The sequence below is a fragment of the Gossypium arboreum genome, chromosome 4, assembly GCF_025698485.1.
Source record: "Gossypium arboreum isolate Shixiya-1 chromosome 4, ASM2569848v2, whole genome shotgun sequence".
Taxonomy (NCBI): domain Eukaryota; kingdom Viridiplantae; phylum Streptophyta; class Magnoliopsida; order Malvales; family Malvaceae; genus Gossypium; species Gossypium arboreum.
Genome location: NC_069073.1, coordinates 119073612 through 119099722, shown reverse-complemented (window position 1 = coordinate 119099722; position 26111 = coordinate 119073612). Strand labels below are relative to the sequence as shown.

Genomic DNA, 26111 nt, shown 5'->3' with positions numbered 1-26111 from the left:
AATTTATGGTGATTTTCCAAAGTCACGTTACTGCTGCTGTCCCAAGCAGATTTATTACCAAATCACTCTTTCACACACCTAACTTGCATGCATGTTATTTAAACATGTATATCACCAATCAATCATCACATATCTATGATTTTACTTAAGTATAATCTCCATTTCATCATTTTAAAGCACAACATATTAGCCGATTTTTCCCCTTAGCATCTAAGGCACATGCATGCTCATTTGTTTGGCTCAACTTCACCTATCTTCCATTTTTCATCAAGAGAACATGAAACAACAACCATTTCCTTCATTTTAATTCATGACTAAATGCTCACAACACAACTAAAAACCAAAATATGCTTCAAGAGTTAAGGTAGAATCAAGAAGAACTCATGAACATCAAGATAGAAGCAAACTACCATGAACTTACCTTCAATTTTCTTCCCCAAGTGACCGAACATTCAAGAGCTTTCTCCTCTCCTTTCTCTTCTCTAACTTTCGGCTATGATGAATAAAGATGGACAAAACTTTGTTCTTTTCACCCCTTTTTCTTTTAATAAAATTTCATATTTCATCCATTTAATTTTTTAATACAAAAGACATGAAATGCCCATCATGGAACATTTACCTAACCCATTATCAATTTTTATCAACTTGTACCATAAATTATGGATATCAAGTGCACATATTGTCTTCAACAACATGATGGTCGGCCACTTCATGTAAAATGGGAGGTTTGTCATGCAAATCCTCCTATTTTGCACTCCTATTTGTTTGGCCACTTCAATTTAGCATATAGCATTTTCAAATATTTTTACATAGGTCTTATTTCATAATTTCACCCCCTTTTTCTTATGGAACAAAAATTAACTAAAATTGTCGGGTTCTATCTTAAGCTTGGGCCTTCTAGAGGCCCATTAACATAATTAAACCTATGCCAACATTCACAGAATTCCCGAAAATTGGGGCGTTACAATACTACAACGCATTATCCTCCTATTTAAGAAAATTTTAGATATTATATTAGAAAAAATCCGAAATTATCAATTTTATATTAATGATGTTAATTAGATGAATATTATATAATTATAATTCCTTGATATTAGTAGAAAGAATATATAAAAATATATTTATAAAAAGTTTATATAATTAAATATTGATATTTTTAATAAAAAAAATTAATGTTTTAAACTAACACGTGGGTGACTCGGTCCAGTGCCACGTAGGAAAAACGGGGTGGTGACGCGAGGACGATGAGGAGCGTAAAATCAATTCTATGTCAGCAGAAAAGAGTGCCGGTGGGGCCACCATCGAGTGAGGGTGCACTGAAGTTGATGGATGTGTTAACTAACATACCTGCCCGAGTGCATTCAATATCCAGCAAGCTTGCATGTGGAAGTGATTGTTCCACTGCAACCGCGTCCACCAAAAGAAAATTCAACATCATCGTTGACCCATCCAACTGAATGCATTTCTTATATTTTAAGTTGATTGCATGAGATCTACCATTTGATTATGTGTTCATGAACTTTTTTTTCATCATAATATAATTAAAAATCCTACAGAAATTCTCTTATATACTATACTTAAATAGATAAATATTAAAATAATATATTAATTTTAATTAAATGTGGAATGCTATACATGAATCTCGATTTTATGTAATTTTATACATAAAATTTTAATTTAATTTAAATTTCACAAATTCCTAACAATATTATTGAATCGACACAATTTTACATTTATATTTTACTTACACAAATAATTATATCAATCGAATATGAAAATAAAATTATGTGTTCATTTCTTTAATTGAGTACAATTGAATCAAAATTAAAATTTTATATATGAATCATAATTTAAGTTTTATGTATATAATTGTACTAAATCAAAGTTCACATATTAAATTACATATTAAATGAAAGTTCGTATGCGCATTTAATATCTACCCCGATACTTAACTACTCGTAACTCCCAAAATCATTAAAATAGAATATATTACGTATTTAAGTAATTTCATTATTATATGTCTATCAAATGTCCCATATACCGCCCTTTATCCAATTTTCTACATAATAATGCACACAAAAATGCTTACTAAGGCATGTTACATTTTTAAGGGAAATATAAGTTCAAATTTTGAAAATGACATTTTTTTTTGTAACAATATATAAATAGCATTAATTACGAGCTAACAGTAAGTTCAAGATTGGATAACCAAAAACTTCTATCAAACCTCTTTCATCAAATCAGCTAAAGTATCAGTAGCAGAGTTTACCTCTCTAGGTACTCGCTTTATGAGCACTCTCCACTTACGGTTGCATAATTCTTGGATACGCAAAATTAGATATCTATTTGAATGGAAAACGATATTATTAAAATGAGTAATCATGACCTACGAATCTTGAAATTAAACTGTAAAATGAACTTAAATGATACCAATATATTGCTTACTAATAGGGAAAAAAAAAAAGTAACCATGGGTCCAAAATTAACAGTGACCTAAAGATGGGTTTGTTTGAACTAACCAACAACTATATGTTGAAAATATATGACAATTTCCAGCTCCTAAAACAGCAAATTTCTCAAAAGTCGAAATTTAAAACAAAGCCTTGAGCAATCTCTTTTGTCTCAACTACTCTTTTCTTTTAAAGGTAAAATCACCCTTTTCATATGCAAAATTATTATTCAAGCAATGAATTGGTGATTGGGAATGGAATATTGCTATTCCCTTTTATAATTTTTTTCCCAATACTCAATAGTTATATTAAGTTTCAATAAATTCAAAATAAAAAACCTTATATTCAAAGGTCCCTTTTTTATAGGACCTGATCAAATTAATTTATCTACCGTTAAATAGATCAATTTAATTTCTATACTATTAAAAAGAAAATCAAATATGGTCAAATTAGAATAGGATTAACATTTACTATTAAAAAAGGTATAATGTAAAATATAGCCCTTAATATTTATATATTTTATTAATTTGACCATTATTCCTTTTTTTAGCTAAATTTAGACCACAACCTTTTAAAAAGAATCAAATTTGACTACCAACCTTTTGGAAAAGGGTCGAAACGATTTTTTGAGCGAGAATGCTAACTAAAATGTTAAAATTTCAAACATAGCAGCTTGCATGACAATTCTCATGTACTCTATGCTAATTTTTTTAATGACCTTTTTATATTTTTTTAATTTTGATTTTGATTTTTTTTATAATTTTGAATTATTTGTTGACGTGACATATAAAACAACTGGTGTTATTAGCATAATATGCATATGGACTATTATGTGAGTAGCCACACCAACAAAATTAAAAAATTAATGTTTCAGTCAGTATTTCCGTTAAAAAAGGCGATTTGACTTTTTTTTGAAAAGACTAAGGGCCAAATTGACCAAAAAAATATAAAAATTGAAGGCTAAATTTATCATTATATCTCTAACAAAAAATCATTTACTGCTTAAAAAAAAGTTAATATTTTTAAAATTTTTATGATTATGTAAGTAAAATCTTTTGATGGAATTGAACTGCAATTGAAAAAAATAAATTTCAACTTATTTTTTGTATAATAAATATTAAACCATATTATAATTTGAACTTATTTAATTATTTTAATACTATAAAAATTAAATTAATTTATTTAATAATAAAAAATTAATTTAATTCGGTTCTATAATATAAGGACCTCTCGGATATTTAACCCATTAACAGTTATAGTAACAATAGTGGGCCACGTGTAAAGCTAATCTGTCACGTTTTAACATGTGGTGTGCCACATCGTTTGATATTTCCATTTAATTTTTATTTTTTTCATATATAAAGGTCACAGGTCAGAACAATCGTTTTCCACTCATTTTGTCCCTACGAAATTATGACATAAATTTGGACTATTGCTTGATTTGGCTGGATTGGAAATGAGCTGCCTTGTAACTTTTTATGTTTTTGGTTGATTGATTTATGTAGCTAACAAAAGGTCAAAAAGATTAATATTAGGGTAAATTATTTTCAGTATAATTAAATTATTAATAAATTTACGTTTTAGTTGTTTAACTTTAAAAAGTTATAAAATGTCATTTAATTATTTTAAATTTTTCATTTAAGTTATTGGGTTGTTAAATCGTTGTTGTATGGTGCTCTTCTTCTCATTCTCTTCTATAGTTCATCTTTTTTTATGAAACAGTTTTGAATGTCATGAATCTACAGACCAAAATCCAAACAGTTTTCTTCTTCAATATTCGACTTTGACTGACAGATTGACTTAGATCTGAGGTATGTTGTTATATTCGTTGATGGGTACTGATCCATCGTATCATCATTTAGAGCTCGCTTGCCGGACTTTAAAAAAAAAACTTAACAGCCTAGTGACTTAAATAAAAACTTTTGAATAGTTTGATGACTATTTTGTAACTTTTTTAAGTTGAGTAACTAAAACGTAAACTTATTAATAATTTAGTGACATTGTGCGTAGTTAACCCTATTAACTAAAATGAAAATCTAGTGAAAAGGACAGATGATTAGCACCTAATTATCCATAAATATGAATTTTGTATGTAAGTAAAGTATCTTGTGTCGTGTTCTATCCAAAAGCCTAAACAACAAAGCTAAAGAATGTCCGAATTCTTAAATATAAATTTCGAATTAATTGAGTTGAAGTATTTATTTATATAAATTAATTTAAATTAATTAATTAAATTTTCAAGTCCAGGATGTTAAAATTTATAGTTTAAATAAGCCGAATAATAAATTGGTATGAATAATTTTTGGGTTACTATCAATCTTGAAAACGAGTAAATTAGTTCCTCTTGAAAAAGATACAAAAATTGTAAATTTTTATTAAAAATTTTATTTTTCCTTGATTTGGTTCTAGTAACATTGGTCACGTTATTAAATTTTGACAAAATCCAAATTTAGTGACTAAAGTGGACAAACGAAAATACATATATCGAAAGCGAACCTAATTACTATATGCTAGAATCACAACAACATTCATTATGTTTGTAATTGTGATAAACACATGCAATCATAATATAAATCTTTTACAGGACAGTGGGTTGGTGCCGATTGTGGAACTAGAAATCTTGCTTGATGGTGACCTTGGAATGGATAGGACTTTCAAAGTAGCCTAGAAGGTACGGCCCGAGGTTTTCTTCTACCTTGCTGAGAATAATGTGATGTCGAGGTCATCCTCTCGAAGCCTAGCATGGTTACTCCTGGTGCTGAATGCAAGGAAAAGGCCCTGAAGCTTCTCCACCGCACAATCCCCTCGGCTGTCCTTGAAATCATGAGTCAGGTTATCCGCACAAGTTTAAAAATTAGCTTGAAATTTGAGAAAATTCGAGAAAAAAATGTAATGCCCGAAAAATGGATTAGGGCAAAAAATTAGACCCATTTCAAATACGAGCCAAGATTGAGCTTAAACATTTAAGGCCCAACCTAATCCAACCCGTCTTCTATGTTTATAATAAAATATTTTAAGTTATAGTACCGGATTAAATTAGTCTCTATTATTAAATAGATAAATTTAACACCTATACTACCTATACTATTAAAAAGAAATAAATAAGTTCAAATTATAATAAAATCAACATTTACGATATAAAAATATCTTTAAAATTGTTTTTTGCTGTTGTTGTTTAATTCCATATAAAAGATTCTATTTATAAAACCATAAAACTTTAAAAATATTAGTAAATGTTAACTTTTTCTCTTTGACTATATCTGATTGTTTTCATGGTGCAAAGATTAAATTGATCTATTTAATAATAGAAAGACTAATTTAAGCAAGTTTCCATAATGGAGCAATCTTTCAAGTACACTTACTGTTGTTCATATATTATATAATTTATAACACAAAGACTAAACCTATAATGTAAAGGGAAAACTATTAAAATATTTATTTTTGTTTGTCTTTGGTTACATTTTGATCACTTATGTTTGAAATGTTATGTTTTAATCACTTACGTTATCGTTTTGTTATATTTTGGTCACTGAACCGTTAATTGTCATTAAAGGTATAACGGTAAGCTGACATGACACATTAAATAATCATTTCAAACGAAAATATCAGGTTAAATTATACAATTGGTCCCTTTTTTGTTTTGAGCAATTTAAATTTTTTCTTTTATGTTTTTTTAATTTTTTTTTATTTTCTATTATCTTTTGCTTCTCCCTCTGTTTTCCTTTGTTCTTTATATTTCTTTTGACGAAACGTTTCTATGTTTTCCTTTTCATTTAACATAACTTTTTTATGTTTCTGAAACAAGAAAAGGTAAAAGCAGGAACCAAAATAAAACTTACCTCGCACATTCTCACCCTACAGTTATAAACTCTCATCATCCACTGTCGTTTTGACGGGCCATTTCAGATCTCTCAATGACTTAGTCCACAAGCTTGCCTCACTTGAAGACCTCGTCAGTCGTGACTTATGGCGGTCCACCCTCAACAGAGTTTCTTGAGCTCATTCCCTCAACTTCCTAACCAACCCCCATGACCACTATATCTACCTTACCTACAACATTCACGCCCTCTCGAGACTATGTTGTTTCACGAATTTTTCAAACGAGCTCAACACTCTCAATGACTAAAATGACGACCATACAAAACTTACCCTCAACTTTACCGAAACCAGTTTGGTTCCATGCTCGATTTCCGATCAAGCTTTCTTAGGAATATCCAAAAAGGTTTAGATCAATTTTATTGTTTACTTAATTTTGTTAGTTAAAAAATAAAAGAAAAGGAAATGAATAATCTACACGATTCTGTCAAAATTTGGAAAAGTAAAAAATTACTTTTGAGTGTAAAGAATTCAATTTATGTTTAGATTTGATTAAGGATATGGTTTTTTATATTGATTAGTTAAATTTAGTTTTATTTTTAAAAATTATATTATATTCAAATTGAGATATGATTAAGAATGATTGGTATTCGATTTGAGTAAAATTTAATGTAGAAATCATGTGAAAGAAATACTTGATTTATTTGGTAGGGCAAAGATTATGCTTATGCATTGAAGAATATGAGAAGAGAGAAGGGTAGAAGAAGAGAAGAAAAATAAAGAAAAACAATGGTTAAAAAAAATAAAAGTACAAGGACTAGCTGTGAAATTTGACATAAAATTTTAGTTTAATATGATGAAATAACAGGCCACATCAATTTGTCATTACACGACTAACATCAGTTAACAACTCAATGATCAAAATGTAATAAAACGATAACACAAATAACCAAAACGTAACATTTTATATGTAAGTGACTAAAATGTAACCTGAATAAAATAAAAGTACCTATTTTGATGATTTACCCTGATGTAAAATATTAAAAATTTTAAATGACTATCTACAAAATTTTAATAAATAAAAATATTAAATTAAATATAATATAAACATTTTAAAAAATTCAAAAAAAAAAAACAACTCAGAAATTTGGATCAACCATTTGCAATTTAAGCTCATAATTGAAGCATATCAATAACAATATCATGCCGACCTGACCGACAGCCCTAGTAGTGTACATATCCAGTGCAATTCGCCACGAATCATGTGGTACCATATCATATGCCACAATAGGTGGGGTTGTTTGAACTGTGTTACCCCCGATCTGTTTCGATACATATTTAGTTCATGGGTATAAAACACTTCGGAGGAGTATACTGTATGCACTACAGAAGTGAGATAATGGAGCTCCAGAAATCAACAGCCTATATCATCAAATAATAGAAGATAAAAAGTTCTAAAGTTATCAAATGAAAATGCAAAATAATAGCGTGTAGAATCCTCTCTTTTTGTTCTTTGAAATATTTTAAAATTCACAACGGAATCACTTCGTTTTGACACGGGAACCTACAGTTTAGTTTTTCGATAATACAATGTCCAAAGTATGGTTACGGTGTTTTCCTGTATCGAAACAACGCACGGTAAATGAACTGTGGATGAAAATAATCAACCCTTTAAAGAGTATTTCTTCCCTGTAAATGGCTGGAACTTCGGCTCTTCCTTCTTTTCAGGCTGCTCCGATTTAGTCTCTTTTCCCGATTCCTGCAAAATTAGATGAATAACAGTAAAGATAGGATGGGTAACGGTAAAGCAAATTGCCAAAAGAAAGATCATGCGGAAATGATGAGTACCTGTTTTGTATCCTTAGAACGGTTGACATGTGATCCAAAAACGAGTTTCCCTTGAGCCTGGCCTGCAGTAGCTTGTGAAATAGATCCCGAATAAGGTCGGGTATTATTCCCATTAGAAATAGCAGGTCCTTTGTCTTTTGACACAGACGAAGAAGCTGCTGGAGACTGCTGCTTCAGAGGCTTCCCATCCAAGCGTCTTCCTGTACCAGTAAAGGCGCTGAACTTTGGTTCAGCCTCAACAGGAGCTTCTTCAACTGAACGAACAAAGAACATTACAAGCATAAGAAAACAGGAGAAAAATTGGCTCTACGATAAACAGCATGGTTAATGAAGGTTAAGCACAATTTGTTAGCCTTCATTTCACCTTGAGACGACGCTCTGCTCGAAGAAGTTGGTGCAGCAGGCCGTTCCGGCTCCTTGTAATCCAGGGGAGGAGCAAAATCCACCTCACAGTCTGTCTCGATGATACTTATTGCATTGGATGGCTTCGTCTCAATGATATCTATGTAATACTTTTTATTATTATATGCCACCATAATACTATCCCCGGTGGTTAAACAGGAATAATTCCTCAGTGTTGTCTCCAAGCTGCACAATAAATGAAAAGTGAGACACTTAAATCAACGGAAACAGATTCAAGGACCCATGTTCTTAAATCATCTATAAGGATGAACCGGGGAAAAGATTCAAGAATCTACATCACTGAACACAGAAATTTGTTTGGCTCACAAGAAGCTGAGTCACAAAACATTGCCAACATCTATGAACGGTATATGAATCGATGATAACATATGTCTCGAGTTTGAAAACTGACTTCTTAGCTGAACATCAAACATCAAAGAATCAAGCGTGAATGTTTTTCAAAAAATAACCCACTCACATAGCTTTTGGGTTTGAGATATCCAAAAAGTCCTTCGTGTGAGGTTGTAATTTAACATAGGTTCCCTTTGGAAGAGTTACATTTTTCACCCTCACGATATCTCCCTCTTGTAGGACCAAATTCTCCATCATCTACACGAAAACCATTAAAAAACAAAACGTGCAAATCAGATAAGTACATTTCTTAGATCTAGGCAGACCAAAAGCAATATGCAAATACTCCTAACTCGAAGCATAAATACACAGAAAGATGCATTGCCTACCCAATATGGCATATAGATCATGCCTTCTTCTGCAATAAACTCCAGTACTCCACAATGAGAGACACGCTCGGCAGCATCATTCCGAAGCTCAAATAACATTGGATAATCAATATGCAGAGATGCTGCATAATTTTATTAACACATTAGCATTCCATATGACTTAGGAAGAACCAACACTAATTGATAAAGAACCATAGAGGCCCTTATAGTAAGAGTCGGATTGCATTTTGCCCCTCAACTAAAAAAAATGAGCAAACTAGTCCTGTTAAAAATATCATCCATTTCTACTGTCAAAAACTGGTCTCTCTACATCAAAATGAGGAACACATGACGTGTCATGTGTAACTGTCTGGTTATTTGGTCAAGCACACCAATTTTTAAAGTAGAAATGGATGAAAATTTTAACAAAAAGGACTAGTTTGTTCTTTGATTTAAGATATAGGGATTAATTTGCTCAAAGGGAAAAATACAATCTGAAACAACAAATTACACAAATTTAATGCCACGACTAAAACAACAAACCTAAGCGATCAAGGGCCGACGGAGGCATTATAACTGAAACAACAATGAAAAAGAAGTACACATTAGGAACTTGCACATAAATAAAAAGGGAACATATTGCCATAAACCATAGGTCTTAAAAACTTACTTTTATCACCACTTTCGATTTGCGGCTGCAGTAAAACAACAAAAAAAGAATAAATGATCACAACCACATGCCATAATCATTGACCACATTCGTAACAAATCGAGATATTGAAACATACAAAAATAACAATCCAAATTTTCAAACCTTCTCGATGAAAGATGCCGGGTAACATCGGTAACTCTGCTCAAACGATGTCCCATGATAACCGTACCCATCAAAAAACTGTGAAATTGAGCGACATAGAGAATTAAAAATGACTACCACGTACTGTCATCTCATATCCATTGTAACCCAAACTTCAAAGTTACAGGCTGAGTTTAATAACAATTGGAATCAGCCCATAAGCATTCATGAAAACTAGATAATCCAAATAATGGGGGAAAGAGAATGTAAAACTCACCATCTTGTATTGTTTGTAAAACGGTCAAACCAAGTAACTTATTGTTCAAGTTCCCTACAAGAAAAAGATACGATCATTCAAATTAATATACATATAACTTAATTCACTAAAATTAAAAAAATGTAAAAAAAAAAAGTTACTAATTTGCACAATTTCCACAATTCCTTCTATTTTAGAATCAAAAGTGCATCATTTAGAAAAAAAAAAAAAAGAAAAAAGAAAGAAACTCTGAATGGAAACGAACGAATTTTTTAACAATGATTCAAACTTTTCCCCTTCTTATTTCAGTTGCTAATCAGTAAATTCCGTCCGTCGACGAAAAGGGAAAAAAGGGCGTCCGAATTTAGGGTTTAAGATCGTAAAAAAATAGGGCAAAATTGAATAGATCTAAATAAAAAAACCATTCAAACAGATAAAAAAAGCATAATTGGAAGAAATTTAATTAATTGATTTAAAAAAAAAAACCTGAGAGAATCAGCGACTTCTTTAAGAGGTAAATTTGATCGGTGAAGCAAAAATAGAAGAGTGGAGAAGATGAAAAGATCACGTAATATGGGGGATAGAATCGCCAATGATGCAGTGTATCTTAAGGTTTTTACATATTACCATTAATATTCAGCCACGTGTCTAATTTGGGCCAATTACTGAGAAAAGAAAATTTTCTTTGGACAGAGTAGTCCATAAAAGATTATTATGTTTTGCAAATAGGCCCAAAGCAAAATCTCTAATATTAGACTACTTTTGGGCTTACTTTAGAGGCCCATTGAATCAAAATGGCAAAACTCAAGAAGAAGGGTATTTCAATTTTCAATTTTCAACTTTTACTCCTACCAATGGATTCTCCGCTTCGATTTTCTCTCGAATTTGTCCAAACTATTCTAATTGAGAGTGTGATTTTTGGTTTTAATCGAAAAAATTGATCCATTTAATTTTTCGGTTTAGTTTGATGGGACGCGTTGATTGGTTTTGACATTAGTTTAATTAATTAATTCGGTTAGTTATCAATTTTTAAATCTTAGAACTGAACGATCGAAAATTATTTTGTATTATTTTAAATTATTTAAAATATATTTATATTTTATAATATATAATAAATATATAATCATATAAACTCAACCCCCGATTAACCGATTTGAGATAACCGATTTGAGATAAGGCATGTTGTGGAAAGAAGAGTGTCGGTGTTAGCTAAAGAAGTATCGTCATCAATGTTGCAAAATTCTACATCACGGTGCTTGAGGGTTTCGAACATGAGTTCGGGTTCATGTTGCATGACTCAGAGGACGTACGCGCATGATGGGCCGAGCATTGCACGTGTTATTGCGAAGCTATGTGGATTGTTGCTTTGCAATACTACAACAACACTTAGCCCGCCGAATAGGTTGTGGACACCAGCAAGAGTGTCCTCATAAGCCCCGCCCAAGAACCTCCCTAAATAGTACTAGCCATTACCCGGCTTGTGTACAGGCAAGCTGGTTTCACCTCCAATGAACTTATCGATCTTCCCATCACTGTCGTAAGTGAAATCTGACAAAATAGCCTTCACTTCGGGCATTTGATCCAATCGATGAATGGGGACAATAGGAAAAATCTGAGCAACGCTCCAAAAATCCGAGATCGAAGTGAAAATCCAAATGTTCACCAAATATGTCCTAGCAGGTTCGAATCCGACAATCATTTTTGGAACCAAGTCGAATAATCCATCGACAGCAGCCAAGTGTTTGATCCCCAAAATCCTTTCTTTAAACTGTTCGACACAGCTTTGTTTCAACTGTTTAGCATAAAACAAACATGTCTCGTTGTTGCATCACTCATGTTGCAATAATCAGTATGATCATCCTTGGACAGCTCGATAAAAGGAAGGTTAAATTGGCTCATCAATGGTGTTGTATCGGTTAAAGAAATGATAAGAAACTGTTGCAGGGAAGCGTGTGAAAGAGTAAAAATATTGTACTGAAAAATCACACTAAGTTCAATTCTCAGGAAAGAGAGGTAGATCACGAAGATCACTTAAATACCAAGTCTTTCCTAGCCAGAATATCCCTCTATCGTAATTTAATAGCACAATAAATCACTACAATCACATTCACAAAATATGCAAAATAAATAATTAAGAACACTAGAATTTTAACGAGGTTCAGCAAATTTTGCCTACGTCCTCGGGCACTACCAAATATATTTCACTCCAAAAATTACAAGTGAAATTTACAAATAGGGAGAGAGAATAATGCCTTAAGTAGAAAATGGCAATTATGGGATGAAGAAAGTAAGAAATGGTTAGGCCTATTTATAATTGAGGTTCAAAGATCAACTTACAATGTTCCTATACAATTAGGGACCAAAATTGCAATTATCCCATGCCAACTTTTAACCCAACTTGCCAACCAATCTTACTTTCTACTTTCAATGCCCACCCTTTTTGACTTTTCAAACAATGGGTGGGTTCCAATAGAAACAATGGCTCACCCACTTTCGCTACAAATAATCGGATGTTTGATCGATTTATGATCACAAACAACTCGAATCGCATTCACAACACTAGAAGCGTATTCCTCGAGATCATACGATGTGGAAAGATCCGAGTTACCGGATTTTGAACCTTCTTAATCGATCTTGAGACTGCTTCCGATATTGATAACCTTCATGTTGGTGCCAAGTTGGGTTAATTCCAAATAAATTTGTGCGGCTTCGGAGACACCAAAGTAAAGATATGGAAGGGATTTGAGAACCGATATGAAAGTGTAATAATTGTAAGCAATCAAGCATGTCTGAACCATGTAAGTCTTTAACGACCTATAACATTTGGTCCGTTGTTAACCCGAATTTCCCTTTCTCGCCCGATGTTGACCCGAAATGACCCGAGTATTTGGTTCTTAGCTTAGCTCGGAGGCCAATCACCGGTTGTACGAAATATAGTTAAAAAATTGCAAATCATCGGAAATTGATTTAAAATTGTAATGTTGAGTTTGGTTTTAGATAGATTCATTAAACATGATACAGTTTCGGTTGAGTTGGTATTTAAATTAGGGTGTTTTGATGACTCAACTTTAATAATTTATAAAACAGTCATTGAATTATTTAAAAATTTTCATTTAAGTCATTGAGTTGTCAAAATTGTTGTTGTATAGTCTTCTCTATTCGTATCGCCTGGAGCAATCAAAAGTTATTTTTCCCTTTCTCTTGTACAATTTAGTTTTCTTTTTATAAAACAGTATTGAAAGTTATAAATTCTGAACCAAAATCAAAATGTAAATTTATTAATAATTTAATGGCTTCGAGTGTAATTTACCTTTAAAATTTTTTGTTTGATCTGATTTACAGTTTAAAGTTAAAATTTTAAATTATTCGAATTGAATTAAATTTTATTTTTATTTAAGTTATAATTTTCAATTTTCCAAAAGAGATTTGAATCTAATTGTTAGGAATAAAAATACACATAATAGTATGTCACATTCACGAAGTGGGTGAAATATAATTATGAAATAAATAAATTTTTAAAATTTACATAAAATTGCTTGATGATTTGATTATAATGATAAAATTATTATATTTTATCATGCATGTTCAAATCTTATTATGATTAAACTTTTATTAATTTATTATATTAAAAGACAAAAATATTCTCATAAAAATATAATTTAAATTGTATATGAGAGGGTGTTTTAATAATTAAATAACTGAGAGTGAAAAAATAAATTTAAGTGGGTCAAGATTAAATTCTATAATTTCATTAGAGTGAAAATATAATTTCACCTTTACATTAGCTATTATTTTAAGGTTTTAAAAGGATTAAATTAAAATTTTAACATTTTAAGGGGTTAAACTATAATGTTACCATAAATCCACTTATGATTTTAAGAATGTTGGGGTTTAAAGCAGAAATTTTCCATTTTAGGCCCTTCCCACTTAATTTAGACTCCAATTTTAAAGACGTAATATGTGTCCCAAAAAATATAGTAAAAGGATTCATTTTTTCCTTAAAAATTTAAAAATTAAAAATACAAAAATAAAACAGTTGTCACATTTTTCCTTATTTATTAAATAATTATCCTACTTTTACATAAAATTATTAAATATTTAAATTTTATTTAATATTAAAAATAAAAAAATGAAATGGGACAGGCTTTAATCAGTGAAGGAAAGTTCCATTGTGATTTTGGCTCTCCTTTGGGTGCACCCGGCCAGGTTTATTTGGTGTTTTGTCTAAAGAAAAAATATTTGAGTAAACTACATTAGCAGTCATTTAACTATGAAAAGTTGTAAAATGGTTGTTCAACTATTCAATTTATCTTTTTTTGGTCATCTAACTATCTTGAACTTTTAGATATTTCCATTTTTACGTTAATCAGTTAGTGAATAAATTTCTCAAATCATCGATCCAGTACTAGATGTAGCCTTTTCCCCAAACAAGATGCCTAATATTTACAACGCCCTAGTAGTTAAGGGTTGAGATGCCACCAATAAACAAATTAATGTAACTTGTGAGGTACAACAATTATTAGGAAATAATCGAGTTAGAGCTGCAGCTATGAGCGCTACAAATGGTCTAATGAGAGGAATGGAAGTGATTGACACGGGAGCTCCTCTAAGTGTTCCAGTCGGTGGAGTGACCCTAGGATGAATTTTTAACGTGCTTGGGATGCCCGTTGATAATTTAGGTTCTGTAGATACTCGCACAACATCCCCTCTTCATAAATCCGTGCCCGCTTTCATACAATTAGATACAAAATTATCTATTTTTGAAATATGAACTAAAGTAGTCAACCTTTTAGTCCCTTATTGTCGTGGAGGAAAAATTAGACTATTTGAGCAAACAAAATTGAATAGCTGAACAACTATTTATAATTTTTCATAGTTAAATGATAAAAAAAAAATCATAATTGAATGACCTCTATTGTAATTTATCCAAAATCATTTATGTTGAAAACTTTTTCTTGGATTTTTGCTCTCCTTTGCGTGCACGTGGCTATGTTTATTTGGTATATTTTTTAAAATGTAAAATTAAGTTAGTACAACTTATATCAACATTTCAAATTAGAATAAATTATTATTAGTCAGTGGTGGAACGTGGTATTAAATTTGAATGGTTAAATTAAAATTTTTAAAAATTTTGGAGGGTCTATTTTTAAAAAAAATTGGGGCTTTAATGAGATTTTTTTAAATAAGGGTCTAGTTAGTTTTTTTATTTTGAAAATGTTAATGAGAATTTTCGAAAATTTTAGATGTTTTAGTTAAATTTCTAAAACTCTTTTAGGGCTTAATTAGAACTTTTAAAATTTTGGAGAGCCTAAATAAAATTTTAAAAATTTAAAAGTCTTAATGAAAAATTTTCAAAATTGAATAACTAAGTAAACAACTAACTAAAATTTAAAGGACTTAATGACAAATTTTGAAGATTTTCATGTTGCCCTTGGATTTTGTCTCTCCTTTGGACGCACCTAGCCTGATTTATTTGGAAAATTCTTTATATAGTCCCTTCAATTTTATGAAATCACAAATTAGTATAATGATAAAATTGCATTTTAACCCTCCAATTTTTATTATTTTCAATATATTAGTTAAATTTTTATTCCACTTTTTCTTTATAGTAAGAATTTTACAAGGTCGTACAAAAATCTGGATATTACTAATTTGACCTTTATCTTTCTCAATGCCAGCCCATCCAATCGTATGGCTGAGAAAAAAAATAAAAAAATCGGTCCAAATAAATTATATTTATGCTATTTTAATTTACAGGTTAAAAATTTACGGCGGTTATTCATATTGATTTATTTCGATATTTATAATGCTATTATAATTATATTAAATTTAAAATTAAAATAAGAAAAAATTAATTAAAATAAAAATTAAAATATATTGTGTTTTACTTATATTTCAAGCAGTGATGGGCTAATTTCTCAACTGTGGGATTTATTGCAAGTTATAGCTCTTGCAGAGTTGGTGGGTGTCTTGATTATAATTTACCAAAATGATTTTTTTTCAAAGAATAAAAGGCGAATATTCTTTTATTCAAAATTTTAATATAAATACTTTTTTTGGGCATTTTTTTAAAAGGAAATTCATTAATTTATTCAATGAATGAGACCATTCAATTCGGAGGAGGGGAATAACAAATAGCCTTTGTAGGCGGTAAAGGACAAGCTCCATCAACATAACAAATATTTCATCTTCAACATTAATAGAATGACAGTTGCCTATGTCACAACTCAAACACAATATTTCATTTCACCCTTAAATGGAACGACCAAATGTTTTCGGTCTAATTATATCCTCAGTCCCTAAACTCTTTGTATTCTAAAATTTATTCGCTATACTCTTAGTGAGACCATTCAATGAATGAGACCATTCAATTCGGGGGAGGGGAATAACAAATACCCTTTGTAGGCGGTGAATGACAAGCTCCATCAACACAACAAATATTTCATCTTCAACATTAATAGAATGACAGTTGCCTATGTCACAACTCAAGCACAATATTTCATTTCACCCTTAAATGGAACGACCAAATATTTTCGGTCTAATTATATCCTCAGTCCCTAAACTCTTTGTATTTAAAAATTTATTCGCTATACTCTTAGTGAGCTATCTAAAATAAAAGTCTAATTGATAGCACTGTTAAGCTATTTATTTTAAATTTAAATGTGTTATTTAATTAAAGTTTTTATTTTTTAACTTTAGTGTGTTTAAATTTGGTATTTAAAATTATTCACGTATTTATTATGTTTTTCCTTTAAATATTGATTTGTTTTGGTATTTTAATTGGGTATATAAAATTATGTATTAAAAAATTAAGATGTTAATTTTTATTGATTAAACAAAAATTGATTGAATTAATCGAACTTTTTTTAGTTCGGTTCTTTTATCTATAATAAATTTTGGTTTGCTTAACAAGTAATGTTGTTAATACCCCTAATTGTTATCAATTGGACTTTAATTTATGAATCAGACAATTAAAAGGACTAAATTGTTAGAATTAGAAGAAGAGAGGTTAAACTTAAAAAGTCCCAAAAGTACAAGGCCTAGACTAATTAAAGCAATGTCATTTTAATTAAGATTCAAATGGAATCTTAGTATGTCAATAAATCTCGTTTAGCTTACAATGGTGTAGTTTTGGGGACAAAGGGTAAATTACATATTCGGTCACTCAATTTTTTTAAAATTTCATTTTGGGCATAAAAAGGATTGCAATAAAAGCATTGCCATTGCAAACAGTTTTTGGTCACTCGTCAACTGTCGTCAGGGGTGAAGCCATAGTTTTTTTTGTGGGGATTGGAGTTTAGTTATTTATTTTTATGAAAGTTAAAATGTAATTTCATCATTTTAATGATTTATATCTTTATAATTTTTAAAGGATTAAATCAAAATTTTATCATTTTTTAAGGACAAATACCAATTTTATAAAATTTAAAGGGTCAAAATTAAAAATTTTTATTTTAAGTTGTTGGGGCCCTTGCTAGTCCCGTCGCACCACTCCTGCATGTTGCTAGTCTAGGTTTAGATAATGTTATCATACACCCATTTTAATTACCCAGTTTCAATAAATTTTCATTTTAACCACAAAAGTACTAGACTTTTTTTTTGAAAAACAATTCTAGTAAAAATATTGAATGACCAAAATGAAAAATTATTAAAATTAGGTTACTAAAATGAGTATATAATAATATTTCTTATTAAAAGAATAATACGCTTCAGCGTCTTAGAATTCACGTCTTTTTACTTAACAATAATTTCGATGTCAATCGAATTAAGACTTAATTGACAATTTAAATCTAATTTTACATTTAATATTTTTGTAAAAAAATTAATAACAAAAAAGTGATGAAAGAAAATCAGTAACAAACCTACAAAAGAACACAATTATACCCCCCAGACAGGGTTTACAAAGAAACAGTGGTGTCATCGTCAAAGGCGGGGGTCCCAATTTTATGGAATTTGTATGAAGCGTTAATCGGTGGTCCAATATTTCTGACAGTCCAATGTCAAGGCGCCGCGACCACCTCATAATACTTGTACTATAATATATATTGGCTTAATGATAAATTTGGCCATTAGCGTTTGTAAGTTTTATCAAAATGGTACTAATTGTATTTTTGAGCTATTTTTGATCATCAATTTTTGTTCTTTTTTTTTAATCTATTTTTTCTAACGGTTCTAATAAAAGTACCGTTAAAAAGTTAACGGTGATGATTTAAAATATTTATTACTTTGATAACCCAATAAGATTATTGCATGTGAAAAATAATAAAACAAATAAACAATACATTAAATTAAAAATAACTCTTAATTTAAATAAAATAAATATAGTTATCTAAAAATTTAACTCAGTAGAAAAACTTCTCAATAAACAAACGTATGAAATATTAAAACCTTAAATTTATTCATTAAATTTGTTAGAAAATATAGTTTGAAAAAAAATTTAAGGTTAATAGCAACAAAAGACTTAAAATATAATTAGGACCATTTTGATAAAAATATGTAAACTTTAATGGTCAATTTTATTATTAAACCTATATATTATAATCTATCTACTCTATTTAATTTGTTTTTCTAAGGAATTTTATTTCATTTTTTCATTAAAAAATAGCTGTCTACGTACTACTGCATTTTAAAACAGTTAAAACTGGGGATTGGGGCACGATAAGATTACATGCCATAGGAGGGTCACCACGTAGCTACAGTAAGAAAATTTGACACGTGTAACATCAGATTTGTTACCTTTTATTTAGTTATTAGAGCTCCGTTTGAATACGCGTTGAGATTGGTTTCGATAAATTTAAAAATAATAGTAGCGATGGAAAATAATTACTATAATAATGAGATTAAAAATAAAGATGAAATATATATTTTATTAATAATAATTAAAATAAATAATATAATAGTATTAAATTATTAATTATTAATATTTATTTTATAATGGTAAAATATATAACTATTATTTTTATAAAAATAATAATTCATATCTTTCGTGTGTGTGTGTGTGTGTGTATATATGCAACACAAATATACATTAAATAGCTACTACGAGGTGAGGCTTTCAGAAGTGTCTCACAATTGGTGTTCTAAACCCCTAAAATCAGGGTGAAGTTAAAAAAAAAAATAGGGATGATAATTAAATTATGATTTTTATAATAGTAAAAATATAATTTTATCATTTTAATAGTATGTATTTTTATAATTTTTAAATGATTAAATTAAATTTTTATTATTTTTAAGGGAGTCAAAGTGTAATTTTATCTTTACTAATTTAAAATTTTAAAATTTTTAAAGAATTTAAATAAAAATTTCTATTTTAGGAGAGTCGGGTCCTATCAACCCCTAGCTATGCTCCTCTCCAAAGAGATATCAAATCTGTCTACTTGTGGATTTCTTTTGACAAGTGCTGAGGGTGAGTGATTTTTTTCTTTTGATCTGTAAGTGTAGAGGATTATGATAATTACTTGTTTTAATCATCTTACTCTTTATTACATAAAATTACCATTTTATCATTTTACATATATAACTTATTAAAAAGTAATAACGTGTTATAGAAAAAAAATCAATATATTTTTTTAGTTAAGAAGTTAGTGTACATAAGACTAAGGCATGAGTTCAAAAAAAAAAAAAAAGCTAAACCGACTGTTTTAAAAATTAAACCATGCTTTTAAAGGTATAATAATAAATTTAGCTCTTAATGTTTATATTTTTAGTCAAATTGGTCACTATTCTTTTTTGAGCTAATTTTGATCATTAATCTTTCAAAAAAGTCAAATCACTTATTTTTAATAAAATGCCAACTAAACATTAATTGTTTTTCATGATTTTAGTATGATAACCTACATGACAATCCACATGTACTTCATATTGACATAATACTATTTTTCTATACTCCACGTCAAAAATATTTAAAAATTATGAAAATTCAAAAATAGAAAAATATATAAAAGTTCATAGAAATTTAAAAAAATGAAGTACTCAAGGATTGCCACGTGAGCTGCTTTATTTGAAAACTTATCGTTTTAATTAGTAATTCTATTAAAAAATAGATTTACTCTTTTTTGAAAAGTTGATGATTAAATTCGACTCTTTTAAAAAGATTGAAAGACAAATTTAACTAAAAAAGAGAGTAATTGCTAAATTAACTTTTTCAATATATATCTAAAATAAATATTTTATTTTTATCCAAAAACTCAGAATATTTTAGAAAATTGTGATTTGTATTAAAATATATATACTTTGGCATTGGGTTTTTTTAGGGGATAAGATTCAAGTCATTATTTTCGGCAAAAATGTAAAATTGATTAATTTGGTCCCTGTCTTTTCAATTTTTGGCTCTATCTCTTAAAATTTGAACAACATTGAACTCATGTCCTTATATATATACATATATAAATATTATTGATTTGTTTGTTTTTTTGATTTTTTTAGAATGAAACAATTGTATTGTTTCTTGGAAGGATGAAGTTGAGGACAATGAAATAAATGAATTTTGACAAATTAAAAAGTTTTTTTGGCTCCTGATTAAAGCATTTATGTTGTAGATATGAAAAATTGAGTTCGATTTTAAGTAATCACATTCTCCTCCTCCAATTATAAAAAAAATTTAAATCACGCTTTGAAATGATAATGGTGAAATGGTGAATTAAAAGTAAAAAAAACCCTTGAAACCCAAAAAATATTAGTTAAAATAGTAAGTCAAAGAGTTAATTATACTAGACATCTCTAAATTATGACATTCATTTTAAATTGGTCCTCAAATTTCAAAACATTCTAATTACATCCTAAACTATCGATGTTAAATCAATCAGGTCATATTATTAATGTAGCGACGTAAAAATTTCTTCTTTTGGTCGCTAATTAAGGCGATTATTTGAAAATTTAAAAACCGACTTTCGATTTTATTAAAAAGAGGAGTCGCCACCGATCCTTTTTCCTAGGTGTGATCGGACACCTAATAAATCATCTTTTTTGAAAAGAAAATTTATTTGAACAAAAATGAATGCCAAATTTGGGTCTACGTGAAAATCCAGAGAAAAAATAAGGTTCGGGAGTCGGTTACGCACGAGGAAGGTATTAGCACCCTCGCGACGCCCAAAATTGGTATATCGTTAAACATGTGTTGTCTTAATTTTCAAAAATACGAGTTCAATGTGACATTTAATCATGATCCGATCAAAACACGATAATTTTTATAATTTCGATTTCTTTTGAAAAGGACGTTCCTTTTTTAACACAAGCCGATTGATATTCACCCAACATAGCGATGAAATCTACGACTTAATGTTAAATCGGCGCGTTGCCTTATTTATTGAAATAAAAAAATGAATAAAAATAAAAAGAAAAAACTAATATCGATGTTGAAATAAGATGTGATCTGATAGGGGGACCGAAACAGTAATTATTCATTCCCATCAAAACGCAGTACATCAGCGGGGACTAAATTGAAAATTGCGACAAACTTTGGGACCAAATTAAAAATAAAAAATGACTTAATTATAAAGTAAATAAAAAAAGCGGAAGGGCTAAAAGTACAATTAACCCTTCCGTTAAAAAACACGCGGATCCTAGGAGGGTCGGGTCGGGTCAATCCAGTCCAAGTCAAAACGACGTTGTTTTGGGGTTTAATGGCCAACCCCAAGATGACGTCGTTTTGGAGGGCTATAAAAGACCCATTTTCTTCAAAAAAAAAATCATTTTTGCACTTGAAAGGAAAGAAAAAAAAAAGAGAGAGGGAGAGGGTGGGTGATTTCCGGCCACAAGGCCGGTCACCGTCCGGTCGCAGGACCGCCGTTGGCGCCACCGTACACGGCAGCTAGACCTAAAAAAAAAAACCTTTTTCAGTAATTCTAAAATGGGTTTTACTTTCGTATAAAAAATAAAATAAAATTAAAAGGAAAACAATAAACAAACAAAGAACTTAAAACGAGAATAGACAAAGGTACCTCTTTTGCTTTGATTTTCGATTAATCTCTAAAAAAAAGAACCAGCCTCTCCAAAAAACTAGCCTTTACAATAACTTTTCTCCTTGATTACTCTCCAAAAAACCTCTTCAAAAATCCTTTACAATAACTTTCTCTCAAAAAACTTTTTTTTCTTCAAACTTCCCCCCTCAAAATACAAAATATGAGAAGGCTTATATAGCCATTTACAAAATATTTTTTATTGTTTATGTCTTCGTTTGTAGGTACAAGTGGTGGTGGAGCAAGTGTGGCTAGTGGAGTAGGTAGTGGAGCAAGTGTGGCTAGTGGAGTTAATGGTGGAGCAAGTGTGGTTAGTGGAGTTGGTGGTGGCAAAGGCTAAGATTTAGTTGAGAAAAGTTTAGGTTGTGGGCTAGGGTTTTTTTATTTTGATTTGGGCTTAGGGTTTTGGGTCTGAATTGTTTTGGGTTTGGGGTAGCTTGGGTTCAATTTAGTTTGGGTTAAATTGGGTTATTGGGGTTTATGTTGTAAACGGAGCAAAATTGGCCTTTCATTATGTCTTTGCTCTATTCCCCACTAACCACACTTGCTCCACCACCAACTCAACGGGAAAAGTATAAAAAAATAACAAGGAAATGGAAATTATGATATTGATGAGCTAATCAATCATGGTATATATTATTGGTACATGGAAATTATTGTACTAACTTGAATGTTGAGTTTGTGCATATTAGGGTAATAATGCATTGAATGGATATATGGATGTTTATTGTATTGTATTGAAAATATTAGGTAAGTATAATTCTTGTTACATGAGCTTACTAAGCACGAAGTGCTTACCCCGTTTCCTTTTTCCCTGTTTTGTAGTGTTAAGAGCTCAGAGGTTGGATTTGGTCGGAGACACATCACACTGTCAACCTCAGGATTTCGGTATATAAAGAAACTTTATTTTGGAAATCAATGGCATGTATAAGCTAACAAAGTAAATGTTAACGTGAAATGAATGTAAAGTTAGCCATTAATATGGTTAACAAACCTGGTTTTAGATATGTGATGACGTTATATTATAAATATGCATGAATTTATCTTGAAAATATGTTGAATTGATTTGGTTGATGTGGATTGCTCTCGATTTAATATTGCAGGGAAGGTTAGATATTTATAAAGGGGCTATATTGAATATAAAAAATTTAATTAAATAAACTCCAAGAATGCCTCGTACCTATTCCAAGAATGAATACGGGTAGGGGTATTACATTTATTGGTATCGAGCTACGGTTTAGCGGTTCTAGGACCGATGTAGCAAATCTGGGATTAGCTATACATGCCATTTAAATTATTATTGATAGTGTGATATCTCCTGACCATTTAAAATGTGTTTTTCTTATAGTAATGTCATCCGACCGAGCTCAATATGAGGAAGCTGGGAGTCATGCTCCGGCTTCAGTACAAAGAGAAGAAACTAGCTGTAGAAGGCCTGAGACAGAGGGTCGAGGGGAGGAGGCAAAAACAACCTTCTTTTAAATGATGAATGAATGGTTTAATCAATATTTAAAAACTAACCCTGTAATGTAGCAAGTTCAAGCTCCCCCTCCTACTCCTTCACCGGTTCCCGAGATCCCACCGGGTGCAGGTACTGAATCTGTCAGAAAAGGAAAAGCTCCAGTAGATAAAATTCGAAAATATGGGGCCGAAGAATTTCGAGCAGCAGTTGATGATGATTCTGAACGGGCTGAATTCTAGTTAGAAAACACTACTCGGGTTTTAGAAGAATTATCTTGTACACCAGAAGAATGTCTGAAATGTGCCATCTCACTCACTGCTAAAAGACACAGCTTACCATTGATGGAATACTAAAGCTTTAGTTGTTCCGAAAGAAGAAATTACATGGGAATTCTTTCAGACCGAGTTCAAAAAAAATATATCAGTCAGAGGTTTCTCGATCAGAAAATAAAAGAATTTCTTGAGTTGAAACAGAGTAACAGATCAGTATCTAAATATGAAAGAGAATTTGTTTGATATAGTAAATATGCTCGAGAATGGGTGCAGTTAGAAGCTAAATTGTGCAAACGATTCGAAGAAGGGTTAAATGAAGACATTAAACTACTGATCGGAATTCTTGAAATTCGAGAGTTTGCTACATTGGCAGAGAGAGCTTATAAAGCAGAAGAATTGAGCAAAGAAAAAAAACAGGCTGAGAAGGAGGCTCGAATTTTTAGCAAAAGACCGATGGGAAAATCATAGTTTTCTGCTTCAAAGAAATTGAAGAAGTATCAGGATAGTTCTACTTCAGCCATTGGGTATTCGGGCAGAGAGCGAGGTTCTCAACGCACTAATCCAAGACCTTCTACTCCATTAGTAACCAGTGTTGGTAGTGTTGGCACTCCTAAGCCGAGATGCCAGTACTGTAATAAAGTTCATTTTGGTGAATGTCGATTAAAGAGCGGTTCTTGTTACCGATGTGGTTCTTTTGACCATTTCCTCAGAGATTGTCCAGAAAGAGGTGAAAAAGAAGCTGAACAGATATCGAAGCTGAGTAATCCAGTTTCGAGAGGTAGACCACCTCGACCATCCGGTAATGTCAGTGGTAGCCAAGGAGCTACAAAAGATACTACAGGTAGGCCTGAGGCACGAGCACCTGCTAGGACATATGCCATTCGTGCCAGAGAAGATGCCTCAGCACCCGATGTTATTACTGGTACATTTTCTTTACTTGATACTGATATTACTGCATTGATTGATCCTAGTTCTACGCATTCATATATATGTGTTAAACTTGCAATTATTAAAAATTTATTGTTGAACATACTGAATTTGTGGTTAAAGTCTCGAACCCCTTGGGCCAGTCTGTGTTGGTGGATAAAATTTGTAAAAATTGTCCAATAATGGTAAGAGATTATTGTTTCTCGGCTGATTTGATGTTACTGCCATTTGATGAATATGACGTGATATTTGGCATGGATTGGTTAACCCAGCATGATGCGGTAATAAATTGTAGACAAAAATATATTGTGCTAAAATGTCAGAATGGTGAGTTGTTCCGGGTTAAATCTGATCAGACAGAGGGGTTATCTGATATGATTTCGGTAATGGCAGTACAGAGATATGTCAAAAAAAGGTATGATGCTTACTTGGCTTATGTACTTGACACCAAAATATCTGAGTAAAAATACGAGCGATTCAGGTGGTATGTGAATTTTCCGATGTGTTTCGAGAGAAATTACCAGGATTGCCACCAGAAAGAGAATTGGAATTTTCTATAGATTTGATTTGAATTACTCCGATCTCCATAGCTCGTATCGTATGGCTCCTCTGAAATTAAAGGAGTTAAAGACACGATTGCAAGAACTTGTTGATGGGGTTTTGTCCGACCGAGTCATTCACTTTGGGGTGCTCGGTTACATTTGTGAAAAAGAAAGATGGGTCTTTGAGATTGTGTATCGACTACCGGCAGCTTAATAAAGTAACCATAAAGAATAAGTACCCGTTACCCCGAATTGATGATTTATTTGATCAGCTGAAAGGTGTTACTGTGTTTTCAAAGATTGATCTTCGATCGGGTTATTATTAGTTACGGGTAAAGGAGTCAGATGTGCCAAAAACAACCTTTAGAACCAGGTACGGGCATTATGAGTTTCTAGTTATGCCGTTTGGGCTAACTAATGCACCTGCAGTATTCATGGATTTGATGAACAGGATATTCAGACCGTACTTAAACAGATTTGTAGTAGTATTCATTGATGATATTTTGGTTTATTCTCGGGATGAAGAAGAACATGCAGAACATTTGAGAATTGTGTTGCAAATTCTACGAGAGAAGTAGTTATATGCTAAATTCAGTAAATGTGAATTTTGGCTTCGAGAAGTGGGTTTTCTTGGACACATTGTATCTGCCGAAAGCATCAGGGTAGA

The 26111-nt window shown here is 30.9% G+C and overlaps 1 protein-coding gene and 1 pseudogene across 2 annotated transcripts; both read right to left on the bottom strand.

The window, feature by feature from the left end:
• Positions 1 to 7769: 7769 nt before the first annotated feature.
• Positions 7770 to 10819, bottom strand: LOC108457842 (uncharacterized). 2 transcript variants are annotated; one of them, XM_017757012.2, is made up of 10 exons: positions 10771 to 10819; positions 10306 to 10359; positions 10050 to 10127; positions 9906 to 9930; positions 9779 to 9811; positions 9257 to 9378; positions 8995 to 9125; positions 8479 to 8702; positions 8115 to 8368; positions 7770 to 8025 (listed from the first exon to the last, which is right to left on the bottom strand). In XM_017757012.2, the coding sequence occupies exons 2-10, from the start codon at positions 10306 to 10308 to the stop codon at positions 7930 to 7932; spliced, it is 966 nt and encodes a 321-aa protein (XP_017612501.1). In that variant the 5' UTR covers positions 10309 to 10359; positions 10771 to 10819; the 3' UTR covers positions 7770 to 7929. The 2 variants fall into 2 exon arrangements, with proteins under 2 accessions (XP_017612501.1, XP_017612503.1); XM_017757014.2 differs by having other exon boundaries at positions 10050 to 10216; positions 10771 to 10818.
• A 598-nt stretch (positions 10820 to 11417) lies between these two features.
• On the bottom strand, positions 11418 to 20364 carry LOC108458951 (arginine decarboxylase-like; annotated as a pseudogene).
• Between the last annotated feature and the right edge of the window lie 5747 nt (positions 20365 to 26111).

Coding starts and splice junctions, on each gene's coding strand:
- LOC108457842 (XM_017757012.2), bottom strand. Junction 9,126..9,256: donor TGATCTATATGCCATATTGG/GTAGGCAATGCA, acceptor GTTTTCGTGTAG/ATGATGGAGAATTTGGTCCT. Junction 8,026..8,114: donor GTTCTAAGGATACAAAACAG/GTACTCATCATT, acceptor CTAATTTTGCAG/GAATCGGGAAAAGAGACTAA.